At 43.4% G+C, this 23,119-nt stretch overlaps 1 protein-coding gene across 1 annotated transcript in view; it reads right to left on the bottom strand.

Moving 5' to 3' along the window:
- Positions 1–21,751, bottom strand: part of ATP12A (ATPase, H+/K+ transporting, nongastric, alpha polypeptide) — a 44,626-nt gene extending 22,875 nt beyond the window's left edge. Inside the window, exons 1-11 of the mRNA XM_006832057.1 lie at positions 21,552–21,751; positions 21,373–21,458; positions 19,808–20,004; positions 13,714–13,773; positions 8,654–8,857; positions 7,608–7,721; positions 6,317–6,451; positions 6,072–6,189; positions 5,480–5,748; positions 2,991–3,189; positions 2,728–2,837 (exon numbers count right to left, since the gene is read on the bottom strand). Of these exons, the coding sequence (XP_006832120.1) occupies positions 2,728–2,837; positions 2,991–3,189; positions 5,480–5,748; positions 6,072–6,189; positions 6,317–6,451; positions 7,608–7,721; positions 8,654–8,857; positions 13,714–13,773; positions 19,808–20,004; positions 21,373–21,458; positions 21,552–21,751 (1,692 nt within the window). The remainder of the gene's footprint in view (positions 1–2,727; positions 2,838–2,990; positions 3,190–5,479; positions 5,749–6,071; positions 6,190–6,316; positions 6,452–7,607; positions 7,722–8,653; positions 8,858–13,713; positions 13,774–19,807; positions 20,005–21,372; positions 21,459–21,551) is intronic.
- Between the last annotated feature and the right edge of the window lie 1,368 nt (positions 21,752–23,119).

Raw genomic sequence — 23,119 nt, 5'->3', positions numbered from 1 at the left:
AAAAAAAAAAAAAACTGAATTGAGGGATACACTGAAATCAAGAAGGCAATTAAGAGATTGTTATACTGATTTAAACACAAGGTATTGTTAATCGATGTAAAAAATTAGGTACATTTTGAAGCAAAAAGTATAGGACTTGGTGACTAATTGGAGCTAAAGCAAGGAGAGAGTCAAAGAGGACTTGTAAAAGTTTTAGCCTGGGTGACAAATAAAATGATCATCATAGGAAAATAGAAAGTTAGGGACAAGATACTGCTTTGGAGCCAAGCAGGTTCAGCGGAAGGTGATAACTATAATTTGTTAAGAATCTAACCTCATGGATGGACATCCCAATGGAAATACACAGGGGAATATCTAGATTGGAGTTCGGGTGAAAACTCAGAACTGGAGATATCTTGACAGAAATGATTGGCCAAAATAGGAATCGATGAGCTGCTTAACAGAGAAAGAAGAAAAATCAAAAACTGTAAAAAACAGAATAATAAAAGAGTTAAGAAAAGAGACAGGTGGCAAATAGAAAAGCCAGGAGAGCACAGATTCAGTGAGTCAATGAAATCAATAAGAGGGAGTAAGTAGAGAGGGAGGGGAGGAAGAAGGAGAGATTGGGGCAGTCAGAGCTTATTGTTTATCCCACTCTACCAGGACCCCCTAAGGAGCTCTGGTAGCATAGTGGTTACAAATCAGGCTGTGAACTGCAAGGTCAGCAGTTCAAAATTACCAACTGCTCCGTGGGAGAAAGATGAGGCTTTCTGCTCCTGTAAAGATTTACAGCCCCGGAAACTCTGTTCAGGGTCACTATGGGTCGGAACCGACTCGATGGCACTTAACAACAACAACCAGGACCCCTTGGAGCTGTAATGACCACAGAGTAGTCAAGAAGACGTCCTTAACACTAGTTCCTTCATTTCCATCCAAGTAGGACTTCCTAGTGGAAATACAGCTCATTGAAGATCCTGATTGGAGTTTGTGTGTGGCGCTGTGGGATCAGCACTGGGCTGCAAACCACAATGTCGGCATCAAACCCACCAGCTGCTCCTCGGAAATCCTATACAGTGTTGCTATGAGTCAGAACCTACTTGACGGCATTTAATAACAATATAGAGTCTTGGGGTGGCACTATTGGCCAAGCACTGGATCACAAGATGGGTTTGAACCGCAAGGTCAGTGGTTCAAACCCACCAGACACTCCTCAGAAACCCTATACAAGGTCACTATAGATCAAAACCGACTCTTAGCAACACTTAACAACAAAAAATGCTAGGTTATAGCCCTCATGTAGTGCTATAGGATAAGCACTGGACTGTTACTACACTAACTACAAGGTCAGCAGTTCAAACCCACCAACCACTCTTGGTAACCCTATCCAGGGCCACTACAAGTCAAAACCGATTCAACGACACACAACATACAAAGTCAAATAATAAAGTAGTGCTTCTAATGTTGCAGGTCATGCAGGTATAGATTTATGTAAAATAAATCATGTGTAAACTTTTCTCTGCAATCAGTGAATGGCTACAGACAAGTTTTCTCAGTAATACACTTGTCTTAGTCTTCTTAGGGTACCTTCAAAAAAAAAAAAAAAAAGGTACAAACAGAACAATGGCTTCTGATGTGATCTAATGACCAGTTAAATTCAAGGCAAACAGAGGTCAGCTCAGAAGATTATGGTAGCTGTTTTGGGGCTTCCAAAAGGGTAATCTTGAAAGATTTTCTTGAAGGACACAGAGCAATCAATCCTGGGGGCTTATTATGAAGTTTCAAGAAAATGTAAAATTACATTGGTAAGAAAAAGGCCAAGAAAGTTACTCCAAGGAATTTTTTCCTTTACAATGCACCTGGCTCATTTCTTGGGGCTACCAAGGGCTATTCTATGGGAATTTTGTTGATAAGAATTGCTCACTCACTCGATAGCCCTAATCTTTATTGTTCAAACTTCTTTTTGTTCTCCAAAAAAGGAATATCGAGCCCCTCTCGAATACCAAAGAGTCCCCGTGTGGTGCTGTAGGATAACCACTGGATCGCAAGGTTCAAACTCACCAGCCCCTCCTTAGAAGCCTTATCAGGGTCACTATAAGTCAGGATCAACTTCATGGCACTTACATCAATCAGCATGCCAAACTACTGTTTGGATGTGGTGTAAATTAACCAGGTATAGAAGTCTTCAGGGAAGGATTAGAGAGATGGAATCACCACCTTCAGAAATGTATTAGCCTAGATGTAGGATATATCTAGAAACAATTTCATATTTTGATATTTTGGTTTAATAAAGCTTTATGATTTTGTAGCAATACTTTATTTTATTTTATTTTTTAGTTTTTATTGTGAATTGAATGATAGTTTACAAGGGAGAACATCAGCTTTACATTCATCCTATATTATTTTGTTTCATTCATTGCAATAATTACAATTCCCTCCATGCATCAAACAACCAAAGGGTACACCCCACAAGCCTGAGCCGCCCCCTCCTGCACCTCCCACCCGCCATCAGCACACAGCCCTTCTCGCTCCCTAAGTCTAGAGCCCCAGCCGTTCCATCTCTTCAGTAGCAACACTTTTTGAAGGAAATTTTCTTCCTTATCTAATGAGGCAGACTTGTTCTTATTAGTACAAACGTTACTCAGTTAGAGAGGTTATATCACACACAAAATCAGGACAGAGGAAAAGGCTTCAAACTGGGCTGTGATTTAAATCCAAATTAAGAAAAAAACAATTAAGTAGAAGTTTTACCTTCATGATGGGAACACTTTCCTGTCCTGGCTTGAACTCAGCTCGATTGCACAGTGTTATGATCCTGGATAAGGAGGCCCAGGTACCAGAGCTTTGGTCAAAGGTTTGATCTGGAACACAAAGGACAGTGGGGACTGGAGTGTGCTAGCCAACAGTCATCTGCTTAAATCTCAGACATGCTCCACCAACACTGTCATGTTTACTCAACCCCCACAGCTCAGCTCCACAGCTCTGGACCAGGCAGAATGGTCCACAAGACTTACTTGAATGGTCTTCACTTGTGTCGGCCATGAAGATCTGATTGTCAAACCATAGATGGGCCACAGTCATCCTGTTCTGGGTCAGAGTCCCAGTCTTGTCAGAGCAGATGATGGAGGTGGAGCCGAGGGTCTCCACCGCCTCCAGGTTCTTCACCAGGCAGTTCCTCTTGGCCATCCGTTTTGCTGTCAGCGTCAGCATTACCTAGATGGGAGAGGACAGCAGCTTTTGGAAACAAAACAAAACAAAACATAGGTAGACATTGCTGAACACTTTTATCAAAGAATCTGTAGAAGAATCCTGATCATAACAAGGAAATACAAACTAAATTTCAAAATTCTCATGAAACTCCAGACTATCTGGAGTTTTTGAAAATGGACAAGCCCATGAAACTATTGCTCTAAAATAATCTTTAAACCTTAAACCAAATATATCCCCAAAGGTCTTCTAGAAACCAAACAATAGCTAGCTTAATTAGTAAAGATTGCCTGCCTTGTAATCTCTGTGACCCTGAGACCAGAAGAACCAGAGAACTAGATGGTTTCTGGCCATCACTACCAGTTGCTCTGCAAGGTCACATTGTTGTTGTTGTTGTTAAGTGCCGTCGAGTCGGTTCTGACCCATAGCGAGCCTGTACAGGGTTTCCGAGGCTGTAAATCTTTATGGGAGCAGAAAGCCTCATCTTTCTCCCGCGGAGCAGCTGGTAGTTTCGAACTGCTGACCTTGCGGTTCACAGCCCAATTCGTAACCACTACACTACCACAGCTCCTGCAAGGTCACATTATAAGTTCCTAAATAAAGAGTGTGGGGGTGGGGGTGGGTTGTTGTGGAATAAATCTCAAATCATAAAAAACCAAACTTACTGGTCAGATAGAGACTGGTGGTACCTCCAAGACTATGACCCTTAGTCACCCTTTGGGTCTGCGACGGAACTGATCTCCATGGCTCAGTTTTCAGCCAACCAATAGATAAGTCTATGAGGAGGCATGCATAACTTAGAATAATCAATCTTATGGAATTTTTTTTAAGGAAGACAAAGTATAGATGGAATGGAGGCAGAACACAGAGGGAGGAAGTAGGGTAAGTGAAGTTAGATTATGGGGACTGCAATTGGTGAAATAAAACAAAATGTGTATGAATTATTGAATGGAAAACTGTTTTGCTGTGTAAATGTTTACCCACTTCACAAATGAAAGTTAAAAAATGCCTTGAGCAATATGCTTGTTAAAATTATATCTATATGGGACTAAATTAACAACAGCATGTTGAAAGATTAGGTAAGAGACCCTTGTTGTTGTTAAGTGCCCTACAGTTGGTTCCAAATCACAGTGGGCCTCTACAGGGACCCTTTGGGGGTAGTGATTTTATGTGAATTGAGGAGGAACACCTCAGACAAGGGTAGTGAGAATACTTGCACAACTTGTATAACATAATCAATGTCACTGAAGTGCACAAACAGAAATCATTGAAGTGCTGAATGCTTTGTTGTACATTTTAACAAGAACAAAATAAATCTCAGAAACCCGATAAGGGGTCGGAACTGACTCAATGGCACTTAACAGGAACCACAATAGTTACTTATGCAATAAAGTAGACCCGGTGGTTTATACACCTTACGTGCCAAAAAATTTCCTTCCTTTCCTTTTGTCCCTTTATCTTTTGTAGAAAACGATCCTGAGGTGGCAAAGAGCATTAAGGTTGCTCTAGCTTCTGCTCATGTATTATTATGACGTAAGCTTCAACCATCTGCTGTGTGATTAGTTGGCATGAATGTGTGAGAAAGAGGTTGACTGGTATATGCCAAGAAAGTTCTTCCAACGGACTCACTTTTGGGGATCCAAAAAGTATTTGTTTAATATTTAAAGCTCTGTATTTTAAAGACTCTTAGCCGTCTGTTAAACTCACTGATCTCCAAGGGTTCTCTTAGCTCCAATTTCTTCAAATACAATCTCATGGACTCAGAAGAGATCTGGAGTTCAAAAATTCGTCTATCTTTGAGCATGACAGTAACAAATCAGTGATTCTGTAGGCTGCTTTCATATATAATTGGAAACCCAAATCTCTACCTCCCATCACCCAAGGGCCTTTGCAGAAAAGAGTAGGGAGGAGGGTGGCTATGTCTGTTTCTAGGTTGAAGTTTCCTAAGAAATTTTTTTTTTTAATTAAAGAATTGTAAGGATTGATTCAGGTTAATGAAAGTATATAGATATGGATGATGGCTCAAGTCTATCTTACATAAATCTTTAGGAGCAAAGTAACGTATGCGATTAGGTAGATCTCCTGAAAATGAAAATGTAAAACTTTCAAGAACGATGCATTCTAGTATGAAAAAGTTAACAATTCCTTTTATCCCTCTAAGATAAGGGAGGCATTCACTCTAAAGATAGAGAAGCATTGTAGTTGGCTTGTAGGAGCTTACCTAACATAGACGTTAAAGTGTTAACAATATCAGGGTACAGGAAGGGTTGGTGGCTACCTAACAGCATGGACTCACAGTGACAGTGGCCTGGAAGCCCTCAGGCACATTGGCTTCACTGATGCCGATGAGGAAGATGATGGAGTCCAAGACAGGATACTTCATGGACACTGCGATGATGAAGAAAGTAATGCCAAGGGAGACGGCCACTCCCGCCACAATATGAACAAAATGGTCTATCTCAATGGCAATGGGCGTCTTCTCATTTCCAACTCCTGAAGCCAGTGAGGCAATTTGTCCAATGACGGTGCGGTCACCCGTGTTGATGACCATGCCAGTTGCTGTGCCTGTAGGGGAAGTAGACATTTTATTCCAGGGGTCCTTGGCTATGAAAGAAGAATACAATTTCCTTCCTAATGGCTTACATGATCAATTCGTTCTGGGGTGGCACTGTAGGCTAATTACTAGGCTGCTAACCACAAGGTTGGCAGTTCAAAGCCACACACACAAAATTTTACAGAAAAAAAGTAATTCTCTAGGCTCTTCCATTTCATGTTTTCTCTAAGAAAAGCTTTATAACAAGAGACGACGGTAGGTGAAAAGGCAAAAAACAGAAGACATCTGGAGGGAGGGAGAGGTGCATCTGGCCCTTAGAGCCAGCTGCACTTACCTTCCAGACAGGTTGTAGAATAGAAGCCAATGTTCTTTGTTTCCAGGGGATTGTCATGGGTGCAGTCACAGGACCGGGACTGAGGTTCTGACTCTCCACTGAGAGAAGAGTTATCCACCTAGGAGAAATTTGTAAAAAAATATTTAAAATTGATCTTCCTGCCTCAGTTATGCTGAAATTAGCAAAGCCAATCGAATGCCAACTAGCTACAAGTTTGATCCCTATGGGCACCCCAAGATGCTTGCCTTGCATCCCTGAGAACACAGCAATCTGATGTCTGCAGGAATCTGATCTCCTCCTTTAATCTCCACTATGTCCCCCACCACGAGCTGCTCTGAAGGAATTGTCTTCCTCTCTGCGTCTCGGATGACAAGTGCTTTCTGGGAAAGAAACACATGACAGATGTCTCAGATTCTGAAATGATGTGACTCCTCCACCTTCGTTTATACTTCTCAGAACCTCAGAAATCCACTGTTGTTAACAGCAAAAAATAAAATGAAAGCGTGTTGCAAATGGGGTCTGAAACCCCCAGAACTAAACCCTATACACGGTCGCTATGAATCGGAACTGACTCAACAGCACTTCACAACAACAGTTTTGAATGAAGCTCATGAAATTGGCATGGTCATCAATACAGGTGACCGCAACATGCTTAGACAAATTGCATCACTGGCTTCTGGAGTTGGAAATGAGAAGACACCATCACCAATGCGATTGTGCATTTTGTTTGTGGTAGGACTGGAACCGGAAAATACTGCTCTAGGCAGATACAGCAAAGCGAGGGGCACAGACCTGTAGGAAAGGGAGCGACCATTATGGATCAACGGCAGAGGCTGTCATGGGCAGGGAGACCATTGAAGGTCAAGCCACAGGATTCAATCATCTTGCTAAAGTAAAAACAACTCTAATAAGGTAAAAGGTAATACCCTGCTTTTAAGCAAGGAAGGATGTAACCTTTGCATCCAGTCTTTCCTTCCTGCTGATAGTTCTTTGGGGAGGGACAATCCAGCTCTCTTGCTGGCTGTGTACATAGTGATGCATGGACTTCCCTAAGGAGACGCAGCAGAAGTTCTGTGTGAAGAGGAGAGCTCTGGTGGCGCACACTGACAGCATCGGGGTAGCAAGCACTGAGCTCAGCAGTGGGAATAAAATGGTCCCAGAAAAAGGATCAGAGAGACTGATCTTGACTGCCTATGAACACTCTCTGAGTTTCTACAGTTCACTCCCTGAATCACCTGAATAATGAAGTTGTCCAAATGGTTCACAAATGCTTCAGAGCAGTAGCAGCGGATGTTATACAAGAACTAAAGTTTTTGTCCTACTTAATTCTTGACAAAGCATTTTCCTGCATTTGATCATCTCAAAATGCAGGAAATGGGGTTCCAAGAGAGTAGGTAACTTCCTCAAGATTTCTCAGGTAGTAAGTGAAGGGGCCAGGACTTGAGCAGAGATCCTCTGACATCCAAACTCCACTTTTTCATTAGCTTCTGCATATGAAACTAATGGAGACATTAGAACGATGGCTGGGCTACTCACCTGAGGGATCATTTTACTGAAGCTGGCAATGATGTTGGTGCTTTTTGCATCTTGGTAATAAGCAAACATGCCCGTTAGCATAACCACCACAGCAAGCACAACACCCAAATACACCTAAGTGATGAGAGGAGTCAGTCAGAAAAACAAATAATAGTAATGAGTCAGATCCTATGGCTAAATCTCACCATGGAAAGGTGAGAAGCACGGCATTTGGTTCCATATCATTACACGCCATACAATTACTTGTTTTAAGCATGCAATTCAATGGCTAGTTCAGGTCTTTTTTTAAAAGCAAATTACAGAATTGTGTAATCATCACTACCATTAGCCTTTAGAACATTTCCATCTCCCCAAAGAGCTCACTCAGCATGGGCCTGTTTGCTGCCATCTCCAGCCCCAAGCAACCACTGTCCCTACGGATTTCCCTTTTCTGGACATGTCAAGTCTTTTGTGTCTTGCTTCTTTCTCGGAGCAAAAAGTTGGCCAATTCAGTTTTGTAGTTTTGATACCCAGTTCTCAGTAGGCAGAGTTGTTCTTCATGCTTAATGGACAGAATTCACTTCGAGGAAAAAGATCTCAAAAATACTTCCTTGGATATAGAGTTGTTTTTTTAATCCCCATTAAGAACTCATGAAAGGAACTCTGGTAGCGTAGTGGTTACGAATCAGGCTGTGAGCCGCAAGGTCAACAGTTTGAAACTACCAGCTTTTCTGCGGGAGAAAGATGAGGCTTTCTGCTCCGGTAAAGATTTACAGCCTCGGAAACCCTGTACAGGGTCGCTATGGGTCGGAACCGACTCCATGGCACATAACCAACAACTACAAGGAACGCATGAAACTTTCTTTTTTGTTTTTCCCTAAATTCATGTTTATGCTGTCTTTAAGACATTAGGACATCAGACGTAATTTCTAGCTTATCGATAGGAAATTATTGATTTTCTAAAATCCATGACTCCAGTCCAGAGACCCCACACTAAGGTCTAAAGCCATGGTTTTGTTCTCCCCTGTTACCAAGTTAGCAGAACCATGTGGGGTACCAGGTCTTACATCATCTAGGGGAGTGTCTGGATGCATGGAGTACTCAATCCCATATGTGATCCAGCTCAAGAGCACTCCAATCCACAGGAGGATGGAGAAGCCCCCCACCATCTGCTTTAGGAACTTGACAATCTCCGGGGTCTTCTTGGGAGGGCTGAGAGTGTTGGGCCCATCTCGAGCCAGGAGCGCAGCAGCTCTAGCACTGGAAAGACCCTGAGAAGGATGAGCAAAAACAAAACAGGAATTAGACAATTCTCTACAGGGATCTGGGCTGAAAGCAGACTACCAGAAAGATGTTTACCTGTGCTTTATTGACTATGCAAAGGCTTTCCATTGTGTGGATCATCACAAGCTATGGACAACATTGCAGAGAATGAGTATTCTGGAACACTTAATTGTGCCCAAGAGGAATCTGTACATACCAAGACACAGTTGTTCGAACAGAACAAGAGAACACTGAATGGTTTAAAATTAGGAAAGGTGTGCGCCAGCGTTATATTCTTTCACCATACTTATTCAATCTGTATGCTGAGCACATAATCCGAGAAACTGGATTATACGAAGAAAAACATGGCATCAGGATTGGAGGAAGACTCATTAACTACCTGCTATATGCAGATGATATAACCTTGCTTACTGAAAGTGAAAAGAAATACTGACGAAGATGAAAGATAAAACCTATGGATTGCATCTCAATGCAAAGAAAACAAAAGTCCTCACCACTGGACCAATAGGTAACACCAATATCAATGGAGAAAAGATTGAAGCTGTCAAAAGGCAATCAATCATAAACTCAGTGAATCTTGGTTACAAGACCCCTAACGTTCTGCAAATAGAGTATTTTCATCAGTTTTGAAAACATGTTATGTTCATTAGTTTTAAAAAACAGGGTATGTTTATTAATCTTGCAAATACGACATATTTATTAATTTCTATTAGTTTTTGGAAAAATAATTTTAAGTGAAGGTGAATGAATAATAAAACCAGCTTTTCTGCTTTCAGTGCACCTACTCAGTCCTCCAACAACTTTTAATGCTAGATTATAGCATAGCAAAGTCCATTTGAGTCACAAGGTCAGCAGTTCAAACCCACTAGCCACTCTTTGGAAGACCTATATAGGGTCGCTATGAGTCAGGATCGACTTGGCGGCACTTAACAACAACAACATAGCATAGCTAAACAATTATTTGTTTTGTTGTTGTTGTTGTTAGGTGCCATCAAGTCGGCACCGACTCATAGCGACCTTATGCAAAGCAGAACGAAACAATGTCCGATCCCGGGCCAACATCACTACTGTTGCCACACTTGAGTCCATCGATGCTGCAACCTGGCCAATCCATCTCATGGGGGTCTTACTCTTTTTCTCTAACCCTCCATCTTACCAAACATGATATCCTTCTCCAGCGACTGTTCCCTCCTGACAATATGTACAAAGTATGAGAGACGAAGTTGGCCATCTTGGCCTCTAAGGAGCACTCTGGCTACACTTCTTCCAAAACAGACCTATTGGTTCTTTTGGCAGCCCATGGCACTTTTAGTATTCTCCTCCAACACCACAACTCAAAGGCAACTCTTCTACGGTCTTCCTTATTCCGGTCTTCCTTATTCACTGTCCAGCTTTCGCATGCATATGAGGTTATTGAAAATACCATGGCTAGGGTCAGGTGTACCTTAGTCCTCAAGCTGACATCTTTGCTCTTCAACACTTTAAAAAGTTCCTGTGCAGCAGATTTGCCCAATGCAATACGTCGTCTGATCTCCTGACTGCTGCTTCCGTGAATGTTGATAGTTGATCCAAGAAGAATGAAGTCCTTGACAACTTCAATCTTTTCTCCATTGATAAGAATGGTGTTTATTGGTCTAGTGGTGAGGATTTTTGTTTTCTTTACATTGAGATGTAATCCATAGCGAAGGCTGTGCTCTTTGATCTTCATCAGTAAATGTTTTAAGTCCTCTTCACTTTCAGCAAGCAATGTTGTATCATCTGCATATCACAGGTTGTTAATAAGTTAGAGCACAAATATTTTTAACAATATTTACCAAGATGACCTTTACTGTCATGTTAAGAAAACTATGTTTTCATATGCAAAAAAAAAAAAAATCCCTAAGGCGCACAGTTCTACTCTGAAACACACAGGGTTGCCATGTGTTTGATATGGATTCCAAGGCAAGTGGCTTGGTTTTTGGATAGGGCCAACGAAATCCCTGGGTGCTACCAACAATTACATGCTCAACTGCTAGGCCACCCACAGACAGACAACTAGGAAAGGCTTAGACGTCTGCTTTCAAAAACATCAGCCATTGAGAACCCAGGTAACACATGACTCACAGGAGAGTCTAATGCTTTTTTTGCACTAAACATACAAATCTTTGTGGAATAACTAGGAATCCAGACTGATACCTTGCATTTCTCAGTTATTTTCAAGAACCCAACTCATCTTTCTAAACGACTGTTGAATATCTTCACATGGGTGTTCCAGAGACATTTCAAATAATAGAGTTCAAAATAAAATGCATCATTTTCTCCTCCCCACTGCCTTCTCTGGTCTCTCACCTGCTCCCACACTCCAACCTCACCAAATCTTCTCCTCCCCTGTATTCTCTACTTCATTAAATCTTGGCACTCCCTCTTTTCCTCCTCCAGTCCTATTGGCTTTCTCTCTGAAGCATCTCTGGAATCTGCCTCCTTACTTCCCATCTTACCACTGCTGCCTGCTGCACATCTCATCCTCACTGTCCTGGAATATTATCCATTCTTCTAGAACCTCCCCTCACTTTCCATCTCCCACTTGGAAAACAATTTTTAACAATTTCTACAAGAATGGTCTTTTGAAAATCAAGCTCAGCAAATCACTTCCCTGTTTAGAAATTGTGCCCTATAGACACTTAAACAGTCTACTCCTGGTGTGTCACTGTAGGATAAGCACTGGACTGCTAACCACAATGTCGGTAGTTCAAACCCACGAGTCCTTCCTTGGAAACCCTATACAGGGTCACAGGAAACCCTATGAGTTGGAACTAACTGGATGGCACTTAACAAGAACAAATTCCTTAGTTTAATATCAGAGTGCTTAACAGTTACCCCGATTTACCCATCCCCCAGCCTCATCCTCATTCCCACCTACCTATTCCATTTCCCTGTGAGCCCAGATTGCTGTCAGGATCCAAATGCATCCTACTCTTTTTGGTTCCCAGGGTTCCATGTCAACTTCAATTCTATCTAGCCATCCTCTTAAGTTGCAAACACTGTCTCACTGTGGGGGGGGGGGGGGCAGTCAGAATTCCCCATTCACTCAGCATACTGTTTAAACCTCTCCTTTGTCCTGTAAGTGGGATGCAGTAGATGTCACGCTATTTTCAAACACATCAGCCTTAAGACCAGAGGTCATCTTGTTCCTCTTTGTATTTCTCCATGTTGTCTGCACATGGTAGGTATTTCCATTGTACATTCAGTATCTAATCTTGACTTTTTGTTTGACTTTGAATTCACAGCAGAAAGCAGTACTTTCTGAGGTGGTACTTGTGAGACACCTGTGAACACACCACTCTGGTCCTAGAGAGCTCCTCCCTGCTGGGAGGAGGAAATGAGGTCAGCAGCTTTGTATTTTTTAGTTGTGATTTGGGGAGGTGTACAGTTTCATATTATTAGCTGCAATCCTCGTAATGTTACCACCCTCTTCCCACTTCCTCTGCTCACCCTTTGTCTTTTTTCCCCTCTCCCTCCCTGCCTTCTTCTGGTGTGAGCTAATGCATAAGACTGCAAAGCCATTTGAACTGCAAGGTTGGTGATTCAAGCTCACCAGTGGCTCCTTGAAAACCCTGTACAAGGGCGCTATGGGTCGGAAACGACTCGATGGCACTTAACAACCACAACAAACCCTGCCTTCTTAGCTTTATCCCTGCATAAAGGCCACCCTCTTAATCTCATATGAAGTGCTGGTGTGGCTCTATAGGATAAATGCAAAACCACAAGGTTGGTAGTTCAAACTTACCAGCTGCTCCTTGGAAACTCTATACTGGGTCATTATGAATCAGAACTGACTTGACGGCACTTAACAACAAATCTCATATGGTTGATTATTCGAATGAGTACATCCTTGTTAAGAGCCATTGAGTCATTTCTGACTCATAGCGGCTCAGTATAGAGTTTACAAGGAGCGGCTGGTGAGTTTGAACACACCGACCTTGCAGTCTAGTGCTTATCCTTCAGCGCCACACCAGGACTTTCCGACTTTACTATATACCTTAAAAACCTGTCTACAGTTTGGCTGAAAGTTGAACCGTGGGGATGAGGAGGTCAGTTCCAGGCTAAAAGGGTGTCTAAGGGCTAAGTCTTGGGGGTGCTCTATCAAACCAGTAAGCCTGGTAATTTTTTATGATTTTAACTATTGTTCCATATTTTTCTCCCACTCCATCTAGGACTTCCTATTGGGACCCCTTTCAGAGTGGTCAGCAGTGGTAGTTCTTCAAGCTCACATTCATGGAGATCGGGGCTCACATGGCCCACTAGGCTGTTTCACTTCACCCTCTCTAGCACTGGTTCCCCCCATCCTCCACTAACCTCACAACTTAGATCTGAATTAAGTCCCAGCTACATAGAACCTGGAAGACTCAGGACTGGAGATCAGTGACAAGGTGATGCACATGACTTTCTTGATAAAAGCTAAGGACATCTGCTGTCTCGTAAGTGACGAACTAAGTCTGCACTGAAAAGCACCAGATATACTGTATGGACACTGGGATCAAAAACACCCTCTGACTGTGACAATGAGGAAAGCGTCAGTATCTTTCTGGGGAGATGAGAGCTTTCCTACTGTCACAGCAGAAGAAATAAGCATGGCCAGGCAGATTGCTCAGTGAAAGGGCCTGTGTCAGACACATCAGCCCCTTGAGGTTGGCCAGCTCTTCTGCCACCTACTAGGCACTTGAGTACTGGTGTTCTCAAAGCAGCAGCTATAGGTCATTCACTCTAAAGTGACATTCAGTTTTCTATACTCGCTGGACACAAAATCTTTTTATGTATATGGTCAGGGGCTTCTCTTCCTGACTCCTGGTTCCCATTGACTTACCGTAATGATGTTTGTTCCATATTTCTTTTCCAAGTCCTCACTGCTGAGTTTGTGATCATCCTGAAATCCATGAAAGGGAAAAGAATTAAGTGAATTCGATACTTGCAAAAGACCCAACCACCACTCATCTGTCAGTGTGTCTCACTGTGGTGGCTTGCATGTTGTTATGATGCTGGAAGCTATGCCACCAGTATTTTAAATACCAACAGGGTCACCCATGGTGGACAGGTTTAAGTGGACCTTCCAGACTAACATAGACTAGCAAGAAGCAGAGGCCAACTACGTCTGAATTTTTAGCCACTGAAAATGGTCTGTGAGTAGCAGAGGAATACTGTGGATTATAGTGTTGAAAACCTCAGGAATATCAACAGAAACTGTGTCAGAAGATGAGCCCCTCAGGTTGAAAGACTGGGAAGAGCCGCCTCCTCAAAGTAGAGTTGGCCATAATGACACAGAATGAAGTTGTCAAAACCTTCATTTGCTTATGGGATATAACTCAAAATGAGGAGAAACAGCTGCAAACATCAATTAATAATTAGAACATGCAGTGCATGGAATACAAATCTAGAAAAATTGGAAGCTGTCAGAAATGAAATGGAACACATAGAGTTCAATAGCCAAAGCATTGTTGTTAAGCATTTTTGTTACGTGTTGTTAAGTGCCGATGAGTTAGTTCCAACTCATAGTGACCAAGGAGCAGCTGATGAGTTTGAACCACTGACCTTGAGGTTCAAACTGACCTTATAGTCCAATGTATTATCCCACAGCAGGACTCCTAGGCATTAGTGAGCTGAAATGCACTGGCATTGGCCATTTTGAATCAAATGACCATATGGTTTACTATGCCAAGAATGACAAATTGAAGAGGAATAATGATGAATTCATTGTTACAAAGATCTATACAGTAGTATAGATCGTATACAGTCCATATGTCTCAAGGGAAGACCACTTAATGCCATTATTTTCAAATGTATGCATCTACCACTAAACTCAGTGATGGTGGAATTAAAAAATTCTACCACCTTTGTCCGAGTCCTGGTGTGGCACTATAGAATAGACCCTGTTAGGTAGTTCAAACTCCTCAGGTGCTTCTTGGAAACCCTACCTAGGGTTGCTATGAGTCAGAACCAACTCGATGGCACTTAAAAACAACCAACTTCTTCAGTCTCAAATTGATCACACATCAGAATGTCAAGGTTAGAAATAAAGAGGAAGATACAGTAGTTGGAAAATATGGCCTTAGTGATAGAATCTGTGCTGGAGATCAGATGATAGAATTTTGCAAGACCAATAGCATTCACTGGAAATGCTTTTTTAAACTGCATAAAAAGCAATTATACACACGAACCTCACCCGATGGAATACAAAGGAGTCAAACAGACTACATCTGTGGACAGAGAGCGTGGAAAAGCTCAATTTCATCAGTCAAAACAAGACGGGGGGCAGACTGTGGAACAGACCATCAGTTGCTCATACACAAGTTCAGGCTGACATGGAAGAAAATTAAAACACGTGCATGAGAATAACAATATGACCTTGAATATACCTGAATCTAAAGACCATATCTGATGCATTAGACACTAATGACTGAAGACCAGAAGAACTGTGAGATGACATCAAGAACCTCATACATGCAGAAAGTAAAAAGACATTAAAAGGACAGCAAAGAAAAGAGCAAAATGGGTACCAACGAGAACAAATGTAACAACAATGACCTGGCACGGGACCGGACAGCATTTTGTTTGGTTGTGCACGGGATCACTGAGTTGGCACTGACTCATGGCGATGACCAAAGACCCAAATCCCGAGCTTTGGTCAGTCCATGAAAGCTGAGTGTAGCAGTGAGGATGGAAGAGGGGCAGGAATTATGGGAGGTCATGGGAACAGTCCAGTTAGTCAGGTGGCTGTTACGGTAAAGGAAGGGCACTTCTTCCAGAGAGTCTTGTTCTAATTCATGGACTAGGAAAGTTTCTAGTATCTCGGAAGAGTTCAGACTTAATCCATCTCACTTAACGATACAGCAGATGTCCTTAGCTTTTATCAACAAAGTCATGTGTATCACCTCATCCTTGACCTCCAGCACAAGGAAGTCCTAAGTCTTCCAGGTGCTATGTAGCAGGATACTTAATTCAGACCTAAATTGTGAGATCAGTGGAGGATAAGGAGCTCTGGTAGCTTAGTGCTTATGAGTCTGGCTGCTAACCTCAAGGTCAGCAGTTAGAAACTGCCAACCATTCCACGGGAGAAAGATGCGGTTTTCTGTTCCCCTAAAGATTTCCAGCCTCGGAAACTCTATGCAGGGTCACTATGAGTTGGAACCGACTCCACAGCACACCACCACCAAGGAAGAACACCAAACCAGACTCACTGCATCTTAGTCAAAGACTTACTTTATGCAACTACCAGGATCCTGTGTTCTGGTAACTGGGTGTTTCTAGAACCAAAAAGCATGCCTTTTCTTATTCAAGTCATGAACCACCACAGATGAAAAGTCTACCCCAAAATACCAGTATGACCCACACTTGCTAATTCTACCATGGAATCATTACATTGTTATTGTTGCTCGTGTATCATCGAGTTGATTCTGATTCATATTGTTGGTAAGTGCTGTCAAGTCGGTTCCAATCCATAGCGACCCTGTATAGGGTTTCAGAGGAGCCAATGGTGAGTTTGAACCACAAACCTTGGAGTTGAAACGGACTTTGCAGTCCAGAGTATTAACCAATAGCAACACACCAGGCCCTATACTAAAGAAGGGCTTTTCACTTTTGGAACTATTGACATTGTGAAGTAGATGATTCTTTGCTAGTATGGGCTATCCTATACATTGTAGAACATGTAGGAACTTCCCTGACCCTTACCTACTAGAAGTCAGCAGCTTCTTCCCCTCAACTGTGTCACAAAAGATGTCACCAGACACTGCCAAATGTCCCCTGAGGGGTGAGGTATGGGAATCACCACAAATAAACACCTAGCACCAGTAAATCACAGAATGCTAAGCTCTGGAGTGATACCTCTAAGGGAGGCTGAAAGTCATCACTGTTTGCAGGAATGGACCTCACACTGGAAGGAGAAGGGCAGGGCTGTGAGACCAAATTCCTTTCTTCCAACTAGTCTGGGGCTTCAGGGAGGAGTGCAATGGTGTCTGTACGCCCTCTGCTGGCCATCATGGGAGCAACACAAACTTAGGGCAGTAGCAACCTGTTGACACTTCTGAAACAGTCCTTGCTAAAATGCTTCTAGTTTCCCGTTTATTCATGTACATATTTTTCCTCATTCATTTATATGACTGACCGTATTTTGGTCTGTACAGATTAAATTTGATGTGGTGAAAATCAGGTTGAGAAACCATTTTCTGTCAAGGGCAGCCTTATTTATATTTCCCATGATTTCATAAACCATATTCTTTGAGAAGCTGCTCAACTTACATCATCAGTTTTATTCTCAGTAAAATTAAAGCTCTAATGTTTGCATATAAGGAAAGTAGTTATCATGCTTAGTAATACCTCTAACAATATGAATCCTGCCCCAAATTAGCCAGTAATCCTATAGGTAGATACTGTATGAACAAATGTTTAATCATTTAAATAGAATGTAAATATAACACTGAGCACTGTTTTCTAGTGTATCAAAATTCTTTGCCTTCATCATTCGCTGGGCTGTTGTTATGAAGATGGTGTAACAGGAACGTGGCTTGTGAAAGGAAGACAAACCAGAATGCTACTATAATTTAGTTTATAATTATTTAAAGAATTCAAATTTTATCTGCCTCTCTCCTAATTTGGCAAGCATAGAGCTAACATGGAGACTTTTCTCTGCACTATATGCTAGCGTAGTCGTTACAAATTGGGCTGTAAACCTTAAGGTCAGCAGTTTGAAACTACCAGCCGCTCTGTAGGAGAAAGATGAGGCTTTCTGCTCCTGTAAAGATTTACAGCCTCGGAAACCCGGTACAGGGTCGTTATGGGTCGGAACCGATCCATGGCACTTAACAACAACAAAGTATTGATAAAACATTATTTCCCTATATTAAACAAAGGTGGGGGGAAAGTTCTAAGCCACCTCGGGTTGCAATACTGAAGAATTCTACGTGCAAAATATTGAATGGCTCAGGAAACATCAAAAGAAGATAGAAGGAATACACAGTCACCGCACCAAAAAGAGCTGGTATGCTTGCTGGGAGGAGAGGTTGGGGCCAGAAGAATCAGAGCATTTGGATTATGCTGTTGGAGAAGAATGTTGACAGAACCATGGACTTTCAGAAGAACTAGCACATACATATATGTTGGAAGTACAGCCAGAGAGCTCCTTAGAAGCCAGGATGTCAGGAGAAGGACGTTGGGCAGGCTGTCAGGAGAAGGAGGACATTACACTTGGTAAAATGGAGGGCCATCAAAACAGAGTAAGACTCCCAGTGAGATGGATTGACACAGAGGCAGCATAACAATTGTGAAGCTGATACAAGACCTGGGAGTGTTTCCTTCTGGTGTGGACGCAGTCGCTACGAGTTGGAATCCACTTAACAGCACCTCACAAGATTCTAAGCACTGGAAATACCAAAATGCAAAAGAATCCAAGTAGTGTGTCATGAATAAAAGGACCCTTGTGAAAGGTTGAAGGAAAGGAGATAAATAAAGACACTCCTTCCTTAGCAGGAAAACAGAATATTTTGGCTAATAATATGGGAAAAAATTTCATTACATTATTATTATCTCCATAAGTGCCCCCAAACCGGAAGTTTTCATTATAATAAACACTCATACAATAGATGGACATATATTCATTGTTGTAAATAGCAAGTCCAAGTAAGTTATGTTTTCAGTCATAAATGCTAGAGATACACAATAATTAATTTCTATTTATTAAGGATTCCTGGTGTGGCACTGTTGGTTAATGTGCTGGACTGCAAAATCCACTTTGAACCTGGAGGTCTGCAGTTCAACTTCGCCAGCTGCTCCTTGGAAGCCCTATACAGGGTCGCTATGGGTCAGAACCCTACTAGACAGCACTTAACAACAACGACAACAACATGTCTTCAATCCTGATTTTATTATTCAGAGGTTGTTGATAAGTGCCTTTGAGTGGGTTCTGACTCACAGCAACCCTGTATAGGATTTAGAGATAGGTACCAGTTTTAATCCCTATTTTACAGAATGAGAAAGTGATCTAAGTTTAATTTAAATCAAACTAGGATTTAAATTCTGCTAGTAGAGTTTGCTTAAAGGAGTTCTGGTAGCGTAGTGGTTACCAATCGGGCTGTGAACCTTAAGGTCAGCGGTTCGAAACTACCAGCTGCTCCGCGGGAGAAAGATGAGTCTTTCTACTCCCGTAAAGATTTACACCCTCGGAAACCCTGTACAGGGTCGCTATGGGTCGGAACCAACTCGACGGCACTTAACAACAACAACAACATGAGTTTGCTTGGCGCTGTGGGTTAACGTGCCAGACTGCAAAGCCGTTTGAACTGCAAGGTCGGCAGTTCAAGCTCACCGGTTGCTCCTCGGAAACTCTATACAGGGTCGCTGTGGGTCGGAATCAACTCAACGGCACTTAATAACAACAAGTGGGGTTTAGGGTTAATATTCTTAAATGTATATCTATCTTCTCTTTCACAGGGTATTATATGTCTAGAAAGCTATGAAGGTCTAGTGACTTTGGTTGCCCTCCTCAATAGACCCTGGCCCAAATACTTTTACTGGCAAATGGTGTGGTGGCATGGTGGATCAGCACTGGACTCCGAACCAAAAGGTTTGTAGTTCAAATCCAGCAGCTGCTCTTCAGAAATCCTATACAGGGTCACTGTGAGTGGGAACTGACTCGACGGCACTTAACAACTACACAATACCAAGCAGCCAGGTAGAGAGAGGTGGGAACGTTTCTCCTGTGAATTCCATCTGGGAGTGCCTCCAAGCAGAATGTAGGTATGAATTCTGCACAGGGCCTGACTCTCAGGCAGCTGTTATCACTTTTTTTCCCCCTCAAAAACAAGGAAGCAAATTTCCAAATCCTTGACCTTGAACATTCCTTTGTAAGAGGGGCAAGCTCTCAGGAGGGCAGCAGTTTGGTGGAACCCTTTTGTTTAAATAATACTGACCAGAACAAGGTCCTTCTTAGTCTCCTCTTTCTGGGGATTCTTTTTGTAGTTCCAACACTTGTTCTTCAGGCGCCCCCTGTGTTTCTGGTCCTCCCCCTTGTCTGTTTCCTCCATGGCTTTAGTTGTATTTAGTTCCACAGAGTAAATTTCTCTTTTCTGAAAGAGAAACAAGAGGTACAATATTAGCTCCAAATGGACTGTTCAGAAGTGTCTCCTTCCAGAGGCACACATGGACATGGAATGGAGTCCCTCCTGTCCCCCTAGGTCTGGAAAGGAGACAAGGCCAAGAAAAGATTGGACAGTTTCTCGCTTCCATTGGAAAGCATCAATTCCCTACCCCTTTCTTTTTTTCTCCATTCATTTCTCCTAGGAGATGGAAGGACAAACCAGCAGGGGTCTTCTTAGGGTGACCCACCCTGGGGAGGGGCAGATGGAAAATTATTTTCCCCAACTCAGATAAGATCCCTCCTCTTCAAGAAGCCACATTCGTTTCTCTAGTGCTTTGTTCCCCACAAAGATGTGTGTGTCCCTTTCCGGGATGGATTACATAGCAAGGTAAGCATATGCTTACTGGTGCTTATCAGTGGAGAAATTGCAAATCGTAGACTTCATTATGTATGTGAAGTTTGCCCAATTGACATTGCTAAGTGCAGAAGCCAGCTTTATGGCATGGCTACAGTATGTCAAAGGGCCTCTGGTAGCGTAGTGGTTACGAATCGGGATGCGAACCGCAAGGTCAGCAGTTCGAAACTACCAGCTGTTCCGCGGGAGAAAGATGAGGTTTTCTGCTCCCGTAAAAATGTACAGACTCAGAAACCCTGTACAGGGTCGCTATGGGTCAGAACCGACTCCACGGCACACAACCACCACTACAGTACATCAGGGAGTCCTAGTGTTGCACCCTAGGATAAGCATGGGGCCGCAAGGTTGGTGGTTCAAACTCACCAGCCGCTTTTCAGAAATCCTATAATCCCATAACAGGGTCACTATGAGTAGGCACACAACAACAACAACCAACATGTCAGGGCGTAGGGATAGATTACCCAATAAGCACGTTGTACACATGGTTTGTGGAAACCACTGGAAAACACGTGCCTACCTCGCTTATTGGAGTCCTGGTGTGGCCTATAGCATAAGCACTGGACTGCTAACCTGAACGTTAGTGGTCCACACCCACCACCCGCTATTTGGGTAAAGGAATGTCCACTGAGTCATGAACCTCACCAGGACAGGGCGAGCGTACTGTTCCAAGTCTTCTCGGACCACATTCCATCTATTTAACCCCCAGCCCTCTCTCCCCCTCACCTGAACCAGTGCCTTCCAGGTGCCACTGGACCCGACCTAGAATTTTTGGATTGTCTCTGTCCCGCACTTTTGGATTGAATTCTTTACCGCAGCCCGCCCTGGGATTCGAACCCTGGCGTTTTGCGGCTAGGAGAGGTCACTGCAGTGTTGGGGAGGTAACTTGTAGAGAAGCAGCCTGCGGTTTCTAGCCCTCCTCCTCCCCTTTTCCCGAGCGCTCCCTCTCCCCAGGCCCTCAGCACGTCTTTCTAGGGGGCACGCACCTTGCCCACGACTCCCATGATGCTCGGACAGACAGGCCAGGCAAGGTCGGCTAGGGTCCGTCCGGGTGACTTCGAGGCGCTGAGTTCTGCGGGGTCCGGTGGCGGGAGATCAGCAACGGCACGGGCCCCCGCAGACAAGGTGTGCGCTCGCTCGGCGCTCGCTCGGCTTGTAAACCCGCGGGACCCCGCCCTCTGGCCCCGCCCGGCCCGTCCTCGCGGTCCCTGCCCCCAGGCGGCTGGAGCCTTCAGGCACGCGGCACGCGGAGGGCGGTCGGGAGGAGCCCAGGAGGGTGCTGGGGCGAAGCCCGACCCTGGCGCCTAGGCGAGGGCTGCGCCGGCGACCGCAAACCTTGCCCTGGGCTCCTGTGAGAGTCGACATTGCCAAATAAGCGAATTTATAGGAGTTGAGCTGCTAACCCCAAGGTTAAGTGACGTCCAGTCAATTCCGAACCATAGCAACCCAGTATAGGGATTTCAAGGAGCAACTAGTGAGCTTGAACCACCGACCCTGCAGTTCAAACAGCTTTGCAGTCTGACACATTAACCCACAGGTGGTTCGAACCCACAAACCGCCCTGGGATAGAAAGATAAGGTTAGGTCCTGTAAAGGGTTACTGTCTCAGAACCCCTACAATAGGGTTGTACTGAGTCGGAGTGCACACTACAGCAGTGGATTTGGTTTGGATTTTAGAATCAGAGGGTGGCAACGCTGCTCCCAGCTGCAACTGCTCTCTAAGAGTACCATATCCGCTGGACCAGTCCACTACAGGATCCACAACATTATCCCACTAAGATAACCTCTGAACTTGGATTTGAAGCTATTTCTGCAGGACACTTTCAGTCAAATGATTGTTGTTGTTCTGTGCCATAGAGTCGGTTCTGACTCATAGCGACCCTGTACAGGATTTCCTAGGCTGTAAATCTTTACAGGAGCAGAAAGCCTCATCTTTCTCCCACGGCACAGCTGGTAGTTTCAAACTGCTGACTTTAAGGTTCGCAGCCCAATTCATAACCACTATGCTACCAGCGCTCCTTTTGTCAAATAATAGATTGGCTTATAAATTAAGCAACCCTACCTGTGAGCAAGGAGCCCTGGTGTGGCGCTGTAAGGTAATCACAAGACTGCTACCCACAAGGTCAGTGCTTCAAACCCACCAGCTACTCCTCAGAAACCCTATACAGGGTCTCTATGAGTTGGAATCCACTCATTGCACTTAACAGCAACAACAACTCATGAGCAGTGTGCTCCCTAAACAATTAATGTATGAGACCAAAAGTCAACATTTACCCCAAAGCAAAGATGAGAAGGCAAGGAGGGAAGGGAAACTAGATCAACAGAAACAGAATAAGCAGAATGCGTATAATGAGAATACAGACACATTGTAAAAATTGTAACAATTTGTATAAAAAAATCGTTAAAGGGTCAACCTCTTAGACTGAAACTCAAATGGAACTCAAGAGCAGGCATGTAAGCTGGCTGGCAACAGGGTTGGTCTACATGTGAGTGGAAGTGGGGGAAAGGCAGTAATGAAGATAAGGGCTGAGTTACACCATGTTCCATAGACTCCTGTCAACCTTGAGATGAGAAAAAGAGGAAGGGCTGGTTGGTCCAAAGTTTGGGGAGACTTGGGAACTCCTGAGTCCATGGACACTGACCTAGCCATAGGCGGGCTAGAGCTGGAAGTGAAGCATCTAGATGACATGAAGTGGGGGGAGACACACAAGAATGCCCAAACTTGTAGATAGTA

This window comes from Chrysochloris asiatica, unplaced genomic scaffold (genome assembly GCF_000296735.1).
Source record: "Chrysochloris asiatica unplaced genomic scaffold, ChrAsi1.0 scaffold00005, whole genome shotgun sequence".
In the NCBI taxonomy this organism is placed as follows: domain Eukaryota; kingdom Metazoa; phylum Chordata; class Mammalia; order Afrosoricida; family Chrysochloridae; genus Chrysochloris; species Chrysochloris asiatica.
The sequence above is the reverse complement of the archived record's forward strand: the minus strand, read 5'-3'. Positions and strand labels throughout refer to the sequence as shown.